The sequence below is a fragment of the Rhinatrema bivittatum genome, chromosome 1, assembly GCF_901001135.1.
Source record: "Rhinatrema bivittatum chromosome 1, aRhiBiv1.1, whole genome shotgun sequence".
Classification (NCBI taxonomy): Eukaryota; Metazoa; Chordata; class Amphibia; order Gymnophiona; family Rhinatrematidae; genus Rhinatrema; species Rhinatrema bivittatum.
The window spans coordinates 651,402,691-651,417,999 of record NC_042615.1 but is presented as its reverse complement, the minus strand read 5'-3'; the positions used below and the strand labels follow the sequence as shown (position 1 = coordinate 651,417,999).

Below are 15,309 nucleotides of genomic sequence, written 5' to 3'. Positions count from 1 at the left end.
CTGACTCTCAGGCTGTCCCTGTAGCCAGGACCCAGAAAAAAAAATTCTTATGTTTCTGTGGGCTCCTGCTGTGTTTCCTGCTTAGAACAGGGATCCCACCTCTCCCACCATATGGGGTCGCTTGGGGGTGACCACGGCTACAAGTTGGGAAACAGCCAGGAGTACAAAAAGGAGGCCAAACTCCGGCTTATTCTATACAAACAAATTCTAATTACAAGCAAAAGCCAAAAGTACAGCGCAGAGGCCGCTTACCTCAGCAGTCTCACAACAATCCAATATACACAGTTCTTACTTAGGCTGGCTTCCTGCCTTCTCTCTGGGCCCTGTCTTCTTATCCAGAATAAAACTCCAATCCAAAACAAATATAAGAGTTAATCATGAAACACCCCTGTTCATAACTAACTCAATTTTTTCAACAAAATCACCTTTTCATAACTCCAGTCACATAAGGGACTTAAAATCTCACGATTAGCCTCAAATTTCTTACTACTAAACTTTCATTTTTTGAATCTCCACATAACTGTGTGAACATACAAAAGATATCTCAACTTAATCATTGTACTCCTAATATACTGTAAACTTACTAATACCTCAAACATAAAGGAAAACTCACCAAATAATCTGATGCTGCACACACTACGAAGGATTATTCTTCATTCGCGTAAAGATTGCACCATTGATATTTCAAAAGACCGCCATTCAGGATCTAATGACGCTGCGGTGATGCCAGAGATGCCCCAAAATGTTGAACTTACTTATATTCATCCCTTCCAATCAGTTTCCAACCATCATTACACGTGACTTACATGGCACCTTGCCATATGCTATGTGCCACTCCAACCATATCCAATAAAAATCAAGCCCACACGAAACGCATTACATTGCTTGCCTCTTTCACCCCACAGTTTCCAATTGTAACAGGTCTCCAAAGGGCTCCAATTCCAATGATACCTAACCAAAACTAAAGCACCACAACCCATCGCACTACACCACAACAACAAACCATCCATAAACTAAAAATACAAATGCCATTCTATCCTCTCATTACCCAAAAACTCATTCAATCTCACACATGACCATGACCAAAATCTGACTGTACCATCCATAAACTGAAAGTACAAATGCCATTCTATCCTCTCACTACCCAAAAACTCATCACTCAACCAAAAACCAAAAACACTAACCCATGTGCACTTAACACACCTATACACTCATTCATAAACACACACGTATCATCCAATTAAACTTGAAATACTTTCACCTCTAATTCTGAAAAATGTAATTAGGACACCCCATTCTATACCAACAATCAAGTTCCATCCTCATAAACATCTCAATAATGGTCTCTTATTTATTCACTTCAATATTATACCACCCATTATGATCCAAAGTTTGAAAACCTACCCCTGGGATATATGTTATCCATCCAAATAAAATACCATTCATACCATACTTACCAATTTCCAAATACTGCCAATGTGTTGCTCAGAGGTGGACCCTTGGGCTGAGGTGGGTTAGCAACTCATAGGCAGGGCCCAACAGGTCCCCACCATCAGGTTAAGTGGGCTGAAGCTGGAGGCCACTGGAGCTTCACCTATACCAGCCCTCGTTCCCCTTGGATTGAGCCTTTGGGTGCTCGGGCCGGCAGGACTTAGGTGGGCTTCAGTGTTAACTAAGGATGAAAGGTAGTTCAGCCCAGAGACAGCAGCCGGTAGATGGCGTAGTCCTATCCTGGACAGGATTCGGTACGGGAACTTGGGCGCCAATGGAACAAGAGATAGCTGGTGGCACCCAAGCAAAGGGAGGCCTAAGCCTTGTAAGTCCATGACCAGAGAAAAGGCAAGGGGAGGCGTCACTGACAGGCTACTTCTACTTGCCAGCGGCAAGTAGACGTTGTAGCAAGCGGCATAGACTCTGGACACAGGAGAGTCTATAGCGTAGTCATCCAAAGCAATGGTCAGGGCACGGAGAAGGCAGGTGTAGTCAATCAAGGCAATGGTCAGAGCACGGAGAAGGCAGACGTGGCAGTGGTCCGGGGCTGTAGAGAAGCTGAAGAGTAGTCAGGCGTAGCGGAGGTCCAGGGCTGGAGAATAGTCAGGCGTAGCAGAGGTCCGGGGTTGGAGAGAAGCTGAAGAGTAGACAGGCGTAGTGGAGGTCCGGGCTAGAGAGAAGCAGATGAGTAGTCAGGCATAGCGAAGGTCAAATCCAACAGTCAGTTCAAACACATAGACGAACAGGAACAAGTAGAACAGGAACCGGGAATCACAGGAATCAGGAACACCATGAAGACACAATTCGGAGATCAGCAATGAGTACTTGGAATATGAGGAGACCTGTTGCAAAGGCAACGCTACTGAGCAAGGCCTGAGGCTTTATACGCTGAAGATTCTGATGTCAGCATCCGGGTCCGCGGCCAGGTTCCCTCCATGGGCCCTTTAAAAGAACTAGAGATGTGCGTGCGTGCCTAGGAGGGGGCACGGCACTGGTGGCGGTGTCTCTTTGCAAACCACGCAGAGAGGCCCGACGAGCAGGGATATCTTGGCTGGCAGCACTGTGTAGCAAGGCAGGACCGGAGGCACTGGCGGGAACCCGAGGTCGGAGCTGGCGGCCCCTTGCCACCAGAGAAGAGGAGCCAGGCCCTGGAATCCTTCTGAGAAGGTGAGAGGGCCATGCTGCGGGGCTGCCATGGGCGGCACGAGTAACAGTACCCCACCCCTTTAAGTCTCTCTCCTGGAGATCGGGGTTTGCCCGGATGGGCACAATGGAAGTTCAAGAGAAGGGTTTTATCCAAGATGTTTTGGGCTGGCTCCCACGAATTCTCTTCGGGTCCATATCCCTCCCAGGAGAGGAGGTATTCCCATTTCGCGGCCTCTAAGGCGGACGTCTAGGACCTCATGGACCTTGTATGTCGTGTCGGTTTCTGCTACCAAAGGAGGTGGCTTAGGAGCCTTCCGGGCAGGGCAAGACAAAATCACAGGCTTTAGAAGTGACACATGGAAGGTATTATGTATACCCAGTGTAGGAGGCAGCCAAAGCTTGTATGTAACAGGTCCGATGCGTCGGGTAACGGTGAAAGGTCCGATAAATCTGGGAGCAAATCTCTGCGAAGGAATACGAAGTCGAATGTATCTGCTAATCAACAAGACTTTCTGGCCAGGAAGAAACACAGGAGCTGAGGGGCGTCAACTGTCAGTAGTTCTCTTGGCCCGGGAAGTGGCCTGACGTAGGCAAAGATTTGTCTCTTCCCATAGCGTCTTAAGGGTATCCGCAGTGGCCTGTGTTGCAGGGGACGGCACAGACAAAGGTATGGGTAAAGGAGGTCGTGGTTGTTTCCCATAGACGGTCGAAAATGGAGACGTTCCAGTAGCTGTGGCGATGTGGGAGTTATGAGAAAACTCTGCCCAGGATAAGAGGTCCGACCAGTTTCCTTGTTAGTCGTGATGTAGGCGCGCAGGAATGCCTTCAAAGAGCGGTTCATCCATTCGGCTTGCCCATTAGCCTGGGGATGATAGGCGGTTGTAAGGCTGATGTTGATACCGAATTTTTGGCAGAGAGATCGCCAATACCTGGCAATGAATTGAGGACCTCGGTCAGAAACTATATCCGTGGGTAAACCATGTAGTCTGAAAATGTGATTGAAAAACAATCGGGCTAACTCTGAAGCAGATGGTAGGCCCGGTAGAGGTACGAAATGGGCCATTTTAGAAAAGCGGTCTATGGTGAACCATATTATAGTGTGACCCTTAGAAGGTGGCAGGTCAACGATGAAATCCGTAGACAGGTTCTTCAGGTGCTGGAAGTGGTTGGAGAAGACCCCAACATTGCCCGTTCGGGAATTTCTGCTGTGCACAAACATTACAGGATTCGACATAGGCCTTCGCATCAGAGACCAAGGTAGGCCACCAGAAGAACCACTGGAGCTAGTCCTGGATGACCAGCAAATTTGGAATCATGTGCCCAATGAAGGACCCTTTCTCGGAGTCATCAGGGCACAACCGTTTTTCCAGGAACTGAATGGGTGGCCAACAAGGAGATACAGGCTCTTCAGGAATATCTTCAGACTCAAAGGACCATGAAAGGGCGTCTGCCCGGAGATTCTTGTCGGCTAGGCGATAGCGGTGTTCAAAATCAAATCTAGAGAAAAACAAGGCCCAACGCGCTTGACAGGTGTTGAGGCGTTGTGCTTGACTCAAATGTTCTTGATTCCTATGGTCCGTGAACACCGTAAACCTATGTTGTGCGCCCTCTAGCCACAGGCGTCACTCTTCAAGAGCCAATTTTATGGTGAGCAGTTCACGATCCCCGATGCTATAATTCTGCTCTGCTGATGAGAATTTACGGGAATAGAAGGCACAAGGAACTACAATACCCAAGGTGGTACGTTGACTTAAGACAGCCCCAGCCCCTATGTCGGAGGCTTCGACTTTGACTAAGAATGGGCGATTCGGATCTGGGTGGTGTAGACGACCCCTTCTGGAAGGCTTCTTTCAAATGATGAAAAGTGGCAATGGCCTCAGGCGGCCAGTCTCGTGTGTTTTGGCCCTTTCGGGTCAGGGCTGTCAGAGGAGCAGCCAGTGTCGAATAATGCGGGATGAAGTGGCGGTAGTAGTTGAAAAAACCCAAAAAGCGCTGGAGCGCTTTAAGTCCCACTGGCTGTGGCCAATCCCAGATTCCCTTTAATTTAGCTGGATCCATGGCGAAGCCATGCTGAGAGATTATATAGCCAAGGAAAGGCAAACTGGATTTTTTGAACAAGCACTTGTCCAATTTCGCAAACACATGCTTTTTCACGAAGACACTGGAGGACAGTTCGTACGTCAGTCCGGTGAGTCTCAAGATCCTTGGAAAAGACGAGGATATCGTCTAGGTAAGCCATGACTTTGGAGATCTCTGAAAATTTTGTTCATCATTCGTTGGAATACTGCAGGTGCGTTACAGAGGCCAAAGGGCATCACCAAGTATTCGTAGTGACCATCCCTGGTGTTAAAGGCAGTTTTCCAAATGTCATCGGAGTGGATGCTCACCAGGTTATATGCCCCGCGTAAATCCAGCTTCGTGAAGATGGAGGCACCTTGAAGGCGATCGAACAATTTAGAGATCAACGGTAAGGGATATTTACCCTTACGAGTTATCGTTTAGACCACGATAGTCAATACACGGTCTGAGTAACCCGTCCTTTTTGGCCACAAAAAAGAATCCCGCCCCAGCAGGTAATGTAGAAGGGCGAATAAATCCTTTTGCAAGGTTCTCCTGAATATATTCAGTCATTGCCTTTGTCTCAGGTAACGACAAAGGATAGGTGCGTCCACGAGGGGGCGTGGTTCCAGGAAGGAGATCGATTGGACAGTCGAACCTTCGGAGAGGCGGAGAAGGTCGGCTTTCTGCTTAGAGAACACGTCCTCATAGGCAGCATACTGAGCAGGCACGCCAGAGGACAGGGGTACCACAGGAGATAGTGTCACCTTCTGGAGGCATGACTGATGGCAGAGCCCCACTCTACTAGTTGCAAGGAGGTCCAGTTGAATTGGGGGGAATGCTTCCGTAGCCAGGGAAGCCCAAGAACTATAGGATGGATAGACTTATCCAATACTAGTAATTCAATTTCCTTGAGATGTATGGCCCCAGTAAGTAACTGAACAGGTTCCATAGTCAAGGAGATTCGGCCGGGTAAAGCTCTCCGTAGATAGAAGCAATGCACAATGACGTATCGAGCAAACAGGTTTTTATACCCAAAAGCTGCACAAGGTCTTTAAGGATAAATTTACCTCCTGCTCCGGATCAACCAGAGCCAGGACCGGGAAGGCCCGGGAGTCCCAGATTAGGGTAACCGGTACGGATAGTTGAGGGGCCGGAGAGGTTGCGACCAAGTTCAGGACCCCTACTGAACTCGGGCCAAGGAGTTTCCTGGACAGATTGGGCACATCTATAGATGGTGGCCAGGTGCTCCGCAATATAGACACAGGCTGGCTTGTCTTCGCCGGAGGCGCTCTTCTGTGTCAGCCGCCCATGACCCAACTGCATAGGTTCTTCCGCCTTGACCACTCTGGTGTCGCTGCAAGATGCAGGGTTGGTAACTGGTGGTGAGCGGGAGCGAACCCGAGAGGGTTTCTTGGGCATCCGACTCTCCCAATGACGCTCTTGAAGACGATGGTCGATTCGACCTGCCAAATCTATAAGGTCCTCCAGAGAGGAAGGGAGTTCCCATGCAGCCAACTCATCTTTTAGCTGTGGAGAGAGTCCGTCCAGGTAGATGGCTCGGAGGCAGTCTTCCTGCCAAGCGAGCTCGGTAGCCAAAGTCCGAAACTCAATGGTATAATCAAAAAGGCTTCTTTGTCCTTGGCGAAGGTGTAACAACCTGGTGCTTGCCACAGCATGCCGCCCGGGATCGTCAAAATCCATCTGAAAACAGCCACAAACTGAGCCAATTCCTTCAACAAGGAGTCTGAGCGTTCCCACAGAGGAGAAGCCCAAGCCAGCGCTTTCCCTTCAAGGCGGTATATAATAAATGTGACTTTTGTCAACTCATCCTGGAAGATGGAAGGCTGCAGAGCAAATTGCATGTAGCATTGGTTTATAAACCCTCTGCAAAGTCTGCAGTCGCTGTTGAAATGTGGGGGCTCTGGAAATGCCAACAAGGCTCGAGGCATCGATGGAAGTGTCTGTGGAAGAGGAGGAGCAGGGATAGAGACAGACTCAACAGGATGATCATTAAGCCGGGTATGAAGGCGTCCAATGGAGGCAGCCAATGCTTCAAAGAATTGCTGCTGTTCTTGTACCTTAGATGCCAGGTCCATTATGGCCTGGAGGGCAGGCGGCTCCACCGAGTCCATGGCCTTTGCAACCTGTTGCGTCAGAGGTGGACCCTTGGGCTGAGGTGGGGTTGACGCAACCCGTAGGCAGGGCCCAACAGGTCCCCATCGTCAGCAGGTGAAGTGGGCTGAAGCTGGAGGCCACTGGAGTTTCACCTATACCAGCCCTTGTTCCCCTCGGGTTGGGCCTTTGGGTGCCGGGGCCTGCAGGACTTAGGTGGGCTTCAGTGTTAACTAAGGATGAAAGGTAGTTCAGCCCAGAGACAGCAGCCGGTAGATGGCGTAGTCCTATCCTGGACAGGATTCGGTACGGGAACTTGGGTGCCAATGGAACAAGAGATAGCTGGTGGTGCCCAAGCAAAGGGAGGCCTAAGCCTTGTAAGTCCACATCCAGAGAATAGGCAAGGGGAGGCGTCACTGACAGGCTAGGAACAGAGCCGGCGGCAAGTAGAAGTTGTGGCAAGCGGCATAGACTCTGGACACAGGAGAGTCTATAGCGTAGTCGTCCAAAGCAATGGTCAGGGCACGGAGAAGGCAGGCGTAGTCAATCAAGGCAATGGTCAGAGCACGGAGAAAGCAGGCGTAGTCAATCAAGGCAATGGTCAGAGCACGGAGAAGGCAGGCGTGGTTAGCCGTGGCAGGGGTCCGGGGCTGGAGAGAAGCTGAAGAGTAGTCAGGCGTAGCGGAGGTCCAGGGCTGGAGAGAAGCTGAAGAGTAGTCAGGCGTAGCTGACTACTGGAGAGAAGCAGATGAGTAGTCAGGTGTAGCGAAGGTCAAATCCAAGAGTCAGTCCAAATATATAGCCGAACTGGACCAAGTAGAACAGGAACTGGGAATCACAGGAATCAGGAAAACCACGAAGACACAATTTGGAGATCAGCAACGAGTACTCGGAAAACAAGGAGACCTGTTGCAAAGGCAACACTACTGAGCGAGGCCTGAGCCTTTATATGCTGAAGAGTCTGACGTCAGCATCTGGGTTTGCGGCCAGGTTCCCGCCTCGGGCCCTTTAAAAGAACTAGAGATGAGGAGGCATGGCGCTGATGGCAGCGTCTCTCCGCGGACCACCCGGAGAGGCCCGACGAGCAGGGACATCTTGGCTGGCAGCACTGGGTAGCAAGGCAGGACCGGAGGCACTGGAGGGAACCCGAGGTCGGAGCTGATGGCCCCTCGCCGCCAGAGAAGAGGAGCCAGGCCCTGGAATCCGTCTGAGAAGGTGAGAGGGCAGTGCCGCGGGCGGTGCGCGAACCTATCCTACCAAATATCACAGTGCAAAGAACCTGTAAATTACAGTCCATAGATAAAGGCTGCCCATTCCACTTCATTGTTCAATCCCAAAGGGGCCAGTGTTTGCCATTCATAAATGAACTACTGTTCCCTTTGGCGTAATAAACATGAAATGCCCCCCCCCCCCACAGTGTTATGGAATTGAGTATGAAAAAATGTATATCTTCAATTTTGTGTTTTTCTGGGTTCCAATGTAATACCAAAGGGGTATTCTCTCCTGCAGTGCGTACACTGCTTTTATGTTAAGAACATAAGAAATTGCCATGCTGGGTCAAACCAAGGGTCCATCAAGCCCAGCATTCTGTTTCCAACAGAGGCCAAAACCAGGCCACAAGAACCTGGCAACCACCCAAACAACAAGAAGATCCCATGCCACCGATGCAATCAATAGCAGTGGCTATTCCCCAAGTAAAATTGATTAATAGCCATTAATGGACTTCTCCTCCAAGAACTTATCCAAACCTTTTTTGAACCCAGCTACACTAACTGCACTAACCACATCCTCTGGCAACAAATTCCAGAGCTTTATTGTGTGTTGAGTGAAAAATAATTTTCTCCGATTAGTCTTAAATGTGCTACTTGCTAACTTCATGGAATGCCCCCTAGCTCTTCTATTATTCGAAAGTGTAAAGAACCGAGTCACATCTACTCGTTCAAGACCTCTCATGATCTTAAAGACCTCTATCATATCCCCCCTCAGCCGTCTCTTCTCCAAGCTAAACAGCCCTAACCTCTTCAGCCTTTCCTAGTAGGGGAGCTGTTCCATCCTCTTTATCATTTTGGTTGCCCTTCTCTGTACCTTCTCCATTGCAACTATATCTTTTTTGAGATGCGGCAACCAGAATTGTACACAGTATTCAAGGTGCGGTCTCACCATGGAGCGATACAGAGGCATTATGACATTTTCCATTCTATTAACCATTCCCTTCCTAATAATTCTTAACATTCTATTTGCTTTTTTGACTGCTGCAGCACACTGAGCCGACAATTTTAAAGTATTATCCACTATGATGCCTAGATATTTTCCTGGGTAGTAGCTCCTAATATGGAACCTAACATTGTGTAACTACAGCAAGGGTTATTTTTCCCTATATGCAACACCTTGCACTTGTCCACATTAAATTTCATCTGCCATTTGGATGCCCAATCTTCCAGTCTTGCAAGGTCCTCCTGTAATGTATCACAGTCTGCTTGTGATTTAACTACTCTGAATAATTTGTATCATCCGCAAATTTGATAACCTCACTCATCGTATTCCTTTCCAGATCATTTATATATATATATTGAAAAGTACCGTTCCAAGTACAGATCCCTGAGGCACTCCACTGTTTACCCTTTTCCTCTGAGAAAATTTACCATTTAATCCTACTCTCTGTTTCCTGTCTTTTAACCAGTTTGTAATCCACGAAAGGACATCGCCTCCTATCCCTGACTTTTTAGTTTTCGTAGAAGCCTCTCATGAGGGACTTTGTCAAACGCCTTCTGAAAATCCAAACACGGACACTACATCTACCGGTTCACCTTTATCCATATGTTTATTAATCCCTTCAAAAAAATGAAGCAGATTTGTTAGGCAAGACTTCCCTTGGGTAAATCCATGTTGACTGTGTCCCATTAAATCATATCTTTCTATATGCTCTACGATTTTGATCTTGAAAATAGTTTCCACTATTTTTCCCGGCACTGAAGTCAGGCTCACTGGTCTATAGTTACCCGGATCACCCCTGGAGCCTTTTTTATAATACGTTGTCTTATTTGTCTCTGTTTGGCCTATATAGACCAAAGAACATGGACACACAATGGCGTGTACAACACACTGAGATGACGAGAAAAATGTCCTGGCAAAGTGTATGGGTATCGTAGCGTCTTATGAATAAATTGTTGTATCTTCAAAACATTATGATACACTGAGCACTTGCCACAACAATCCTGTCCATATTGTGTGGAATTACACATACTGACAAAATGACTCTTTTGCGACCGTCACTTCCCGACGGCTTCACTCCGCCTACCTTTCCTTTTTTGCGGCTCCTCCTGCTCTTCACGGACGCCTGGCTGCCGTAGCGTCCGCCCTCCGTCCTCTCCAACATCCCCGGACCGGCTTGGGCGCTGCCTCCCGCCATGTTCTACAGGTACCTTAGGGCATGCGCACCGCGCGGCCCTCATTCTTATTTCCTCATTGGTGCATTCCTCTGGGGCGTCCTCCTGTGATGACGTCACGCTGCCCAGATATTTAAGCCTACAGTTTATTGTAAGCCGTTGAGTTAGCAAGGGTGATTGTTACGGATGGGATTCGCTCTCCGTACCCATCTACTCTGCCTTTCCAACTTCCATTGGACTCTTTCTGCTAATGGGGTACCTGCTCCTCGGGGGCCTCTTTTGCTTCTTTCAGGTAACTCGCTTCTTTTAGGTAACCGGTACTCGCTTCTCGAGGGCCCATGTTCCTTGACCCGCTGCCTGCATCTATCTCCTCTTCTACTTGGAAGAATTCGCTACAGACACCATCAGTGAGTACTACCATCATCTACTCCTCAGAGCTGTCTCCCTGGAACCAGGTACTCGCTCCTCGAGGGCCTGCCTCCATTCCAGTGCCAGTGCCATCTGCTACGTGGAATCACTGTGTGAGTACTTTGCCAACGAGTCTCTCTGTTCCCAGGGATCTGGTACTCGCTCCTCGAGGGCCAGCTCTCCCTATCTCGGGGCTTCTCCATACTGGGGACTCTGTGAATGTTCTATTGTACTCATTTTCTCAGTTCTCTCCACTACAGCACTGCTACCGGAGGAACCACTGTTCCAGCACCCTGAGAAATACTAGCCCAGCCGGGCTACATCTTCTACTCACTACTGCCACCTCTGATGGCTTCTCAAACTGTCTAAATAAAGAAATATCTGTGTTTGTGTGTCCAGAGCTGAGCCTGACCTGTGGCCCCTCATGGGACTTCCCCCTGTGGGCATGGTCAGCTACCACAGTGTCCAAGGATCCACCCAAACCTCACTAAATATAACTTGACTCTTAACTAATTTATTTTTTAAATTCTGTCCCCTTCTGACTGCAAAAATTGGGTCAATGTTTCTGTACTATACGCTTGACCTCAGTCATCCTAGTTGTATAAGGCAAAGTACATACCACCCTTGAAATGGGTTCTTTTGGGTTTTTAATCAAAAGATTATCACAATTTATGTATAACCCACGCTTAAATGCCTTTTTAATATTGCCATGTGAATACTCTTGAGAAATAAATCTCTGTATTAACGGCTGGGAGCAATGTTTATACATAGAAACTGATAAGCACAAACACCTATATCTCAAAAATTGCCCATAAGGGATATTCTCCTTAATACTTTGTGGATGAAAACTTTGCAAGTGTAATAGAGTATTCCTATCTGTTGGTTTTCGATGTACGGATATGCTCAATGTTCAACCTTCTTTGTCGACTACTATGTCCAAAAAAAACTATTTGGGATGCATGGGATTGAAATGTGAATTTCAAATTTATATCTACTTGATTAATCCATGTCATAAAATCAGACCGTGTCCACATCGCCCACCCAAAGAAAAAATAAATCATCTATATAACGCCGCCAAAACGTGTCAAAATGAAAAAAATGAGACGAGGAAATGCATTGTGCTTTGAAGTGTGTAATGTATAACCCTGCGACAGAGGGGGCCAATGGTGACCCCCATAGGGATACCCTTGATGGTAAAATACCGATTTAAAAGTGAAATAGCTATGCTTAATAGCTATCTCAACTAACTGCATGATGACCTCACATCTCCTAGCGGACATCTTTAATTCCAATAAAGACTCATATACTATATCAATAGCTTTGTCCTGTGGAATACTTGTGTATAAGGATGAAATATCTGCAGTAACTAACAATCCCTGCAGGTGGATATCCTCCAATGAATCTAAAGCCACAATAAAATCTATGGAATCTCTCACGTAAGATGGAGACTTGATAATCAAAGGTTGTAATAAAAAATCAATAAACTTAGCAATAGGTTCGAATATCGAACCAATACCCGACATTATGGGTCTTCTAGGTGGCGCAACCAATAACTTATGGATCTTGGGTTCTGTATAAAAATATGTACTGTGGGGTGTGCCTGATAAAGAAATCTATGTTCCTTACTAGTGATGATTTGAGATGCTAATGCTTGGTCTAATATCTCCTTAACTTTTTTTCTGAATATGTAGGGTAGGATTATGATCTAATATAACATAAACCTTAGTGTCACTTTTCACAACTGAGTAGTCTGATTGTAAAGACCAGTGCTAAAGATACAATTTTACTGTTGGATGGTTAATGACTGATAAAATAATGGCACTGTTATTTATAATATGGGATCAAATTCCTTTTGCTATGATGCCTTAAGAGTTTAATGTATAAAGCAGGCCTTCATTAGATCAGTAAGCTTTCTCACAAAAGCCAAATACAGTTTACGGTAAGGGAAGATGAAAACAAGATTATGAATAGAGTATAGCTGCTAAGAGGGAATATCATTTTTAAAATGTAACTATAAAATAAATATAACCTTTATAAGTAGTTTTTCAACTGCCATTCAAAAGAGTTTTTTTGTTGTTGTTAGATAAAACCCACTACAACTAGCAGCTTATTGGTAGGTAGTGACATTTGGGACTGGTATGTCGTCCTTTGCTCTGGTAACAAGTCTCACAGCCCAATTTATGATGGAGTAAAACAACATGGGGGGGGGGGGGGGGGGGGCAAATATTACCTTTACATCGGTAAGAAAGGAGATATAGTCGGTGTGGTTCCCTGAAATGGGGACATTCTGTCATAAGGTGGTTGCTATCCTAGGAATTTCTCCCAATTACCCTAATTGTATCATGTCTCGTTAGTATATTTGAGTGGCTGGTTACTATTGTGCCGAACTGGTGCTTATCATCAACCCTTTTATTTTCTAAAGTGCCATACAGAGTGAACATTTGTTATTCATGGTATTCATTAGTGCAACATGTTTTCTTACAACTTTGCAATTCTTTTTAAATGGCTCACAAAAATCACTTATGTTCTACTACATCCAAATCAGAGAGAGAGCTTAGCAATAGGTGTTTGTTATTTGTTGTCATTTCCAGGGTGCCCCTGTTTCATATGTTCATATGTTTTATCTTAGGGCATCTCCTTGTAATAATCCTTTGTCTATAATTTTTATTGTGAGGTTGATTATCTACACCCTGAGCATCAGCAGAGTTTACTAAGGAGACCAGTAATTGGTTGGAAGCTGGCTTTTTTTTTTTTTTTTACTTATTCTATAGAACTGTTTGTTTTTTTTGTGTGTTGCTTATAGGATGGAAGATTGATGTTTTACCCCAACAATGATACCGTAACTCTTCCTTTTCTAAACTTCATGAAGAGACGCGGCACGGTCTTTCTCAATGCGTACACTAACTCTCCAATCTGTTGCCCGTCACGTGCAGGTATAACTATACGCAACATTTTATTGCATCCAAAAAATGACCAGATAAATGTGTTTGCTGACACACAAGGGCTTCTAGAGACAGAAACTAATTTGTAAAGCAATGGATTCAGTTTTTCAGTAGCCTTTTCCCTGTGTTAATGTGCATTTCAGAGTTTTATGTTGTCAGTTTGCCTGCTAAACTGAAATTCATGTATCAAAAAACGATTTGCATTACCTGCATGTCAGCTTTTTTATTTGCATGCGTGGTATACAGTGTTGATTAAAAATAACAAAATACTCATATTCACATGAGGTGACTTATTGAAAGCCACATCATAGGGATGCATTCTCCTCTTAAAAGGACTGGTAGTTAACTATGAAGAACTAAAAAAAACCAATGGAATAAAGATTTTGGTTTAAGTATTACCGTATTTTTCGCTCCATAAGACGCACTTTTTTCCCCCAAAAGTGGGGGGAAAATGTATGTGCGTCTTATGGAGCGAATATAAAAAAAAAAAAATCTAAACCCCCCCTCCCCCACCCTCCTGTCTCCCCCAAGACCTGCCGACTTAATTTACTACAACCCCCCACCCTCCTGACCCCCCCCCAAGACCTGCCGACTTAATTTACTACAAACCCCCCACCCTCCTGACCCCCCCAAGACCTGCCAAACATCCCTGGTGGTCCCAGCGGGGGGTCCGGGAGCGATCTCCTGGGCTTGGGCCGTCGGCTGCCAGGAATCAAAATGGCACCGACGGTCCTTGCCCTCACTATGTCACTGGGACCGACCAATGGCAGCGGTAGTCCCTGTGACATAGTAAGGGCAAAGGGCCGTCGGCTGCCAGTAATCAAAATGGCGCCGACGGCCCTTTGCCCTCACTATGTCACTGGGACCGACCGCTGCTATTGGTCGGTCTCAGTGACATGGAGAGGGCAAAGGGCCGTCGGCGCCATTTGTTTACTGGCAGCCGACGGCCGAAGCCGAGGAGATTGTTCCCGGACCGCTCCTGGACCCCCGCTGGACCACCAGGGACGTTGGCAGGTCTTGGAGGGTCAGGAGGGTGAGGGGTTTGTAGTAAATTAAGTCGGCAGGTCTTGGGGGGGTCAGGAGGGTGGGGGGTTGTAGTAAATTAAGTCGCAGGTCTGAATCCTAGGTGCGTCTTATGGTCAGGTGCGTCTTATGGAGCAAAAAATACGGTGTAAGTAGAAGGAATGGAGAAAATCTTGACTTTCTGACAGAATTTATCCAGGAATAATGATATATGGTTATCAGTTGACAAGGTTATACAGAATTCATTAGACTCTGATAAAACTTTACTTAAGGGCTGTAAGTCAGTCTTTAGGGGATATGAGCTATCTAGTACTTGTTTGCACTTGATATAGCGTGTTCATAAACTAACAATTTGTAATTATATCTGATGATACTGTCCACACAGGAAGCACCTAAATAAACTTAGCAACATAGGAGTGGGTCACAGTAGGGTGTGAATGCATTTGAAACTGGTTGAGGCTCTTGGATGAGGGGTCGTGAGTTGAGCGTGAAAGGGGGTAGACTCAGGAGTAATTTAAAGAATATTTCTTTACAGAGAGAGTGGTGGACACATGGAGCAGTCTCCCTGTGTTACGCCCGTCTGGTCGCAGATGTCTGCGACACTAATGCTCACCTCTTTTTATGCCGCCCTGACATCATTGGGAAGTGGCGGCCTACCGCCAGGACTACCGCCGACCCTCCCGGCGTTCCCCGGGGGACAGCGTGAGCACTGCCGACCGCCATCTTGCTCATGGATCACT

General features: G+C 46.7%; 1 protein-coding gene across 3 annotated transcripts in view; it reads left to right on the top strand.

Annotated features, from left to right (window-relative positions):
- ARSK (arylsulfatase family member K) overlaps window positions 1-15,309 on the top strand; it is a 148,568-nt gene that overhangs the window by 7,795 nt on the left and 125,464 nt on the right. For 2 of the 3 annotated variants that reach the window (XM_029573073.1, XM_029573081.1), the window contains exon 2: window positions 13,408-13,537. The exons of the other annotated variant lie outside the window; for it this stretch is intronic. In XM_029573073.1, the coding sequence (XP_029428933.1) occupies window positions 13,408-13,537 (130 nt within the window). The remainder of the gene's footprint in view (window positions 1-13,407; window positions 13,538-15,309) is intronic. 3 annotated transcript variants of the gene reach the window in all.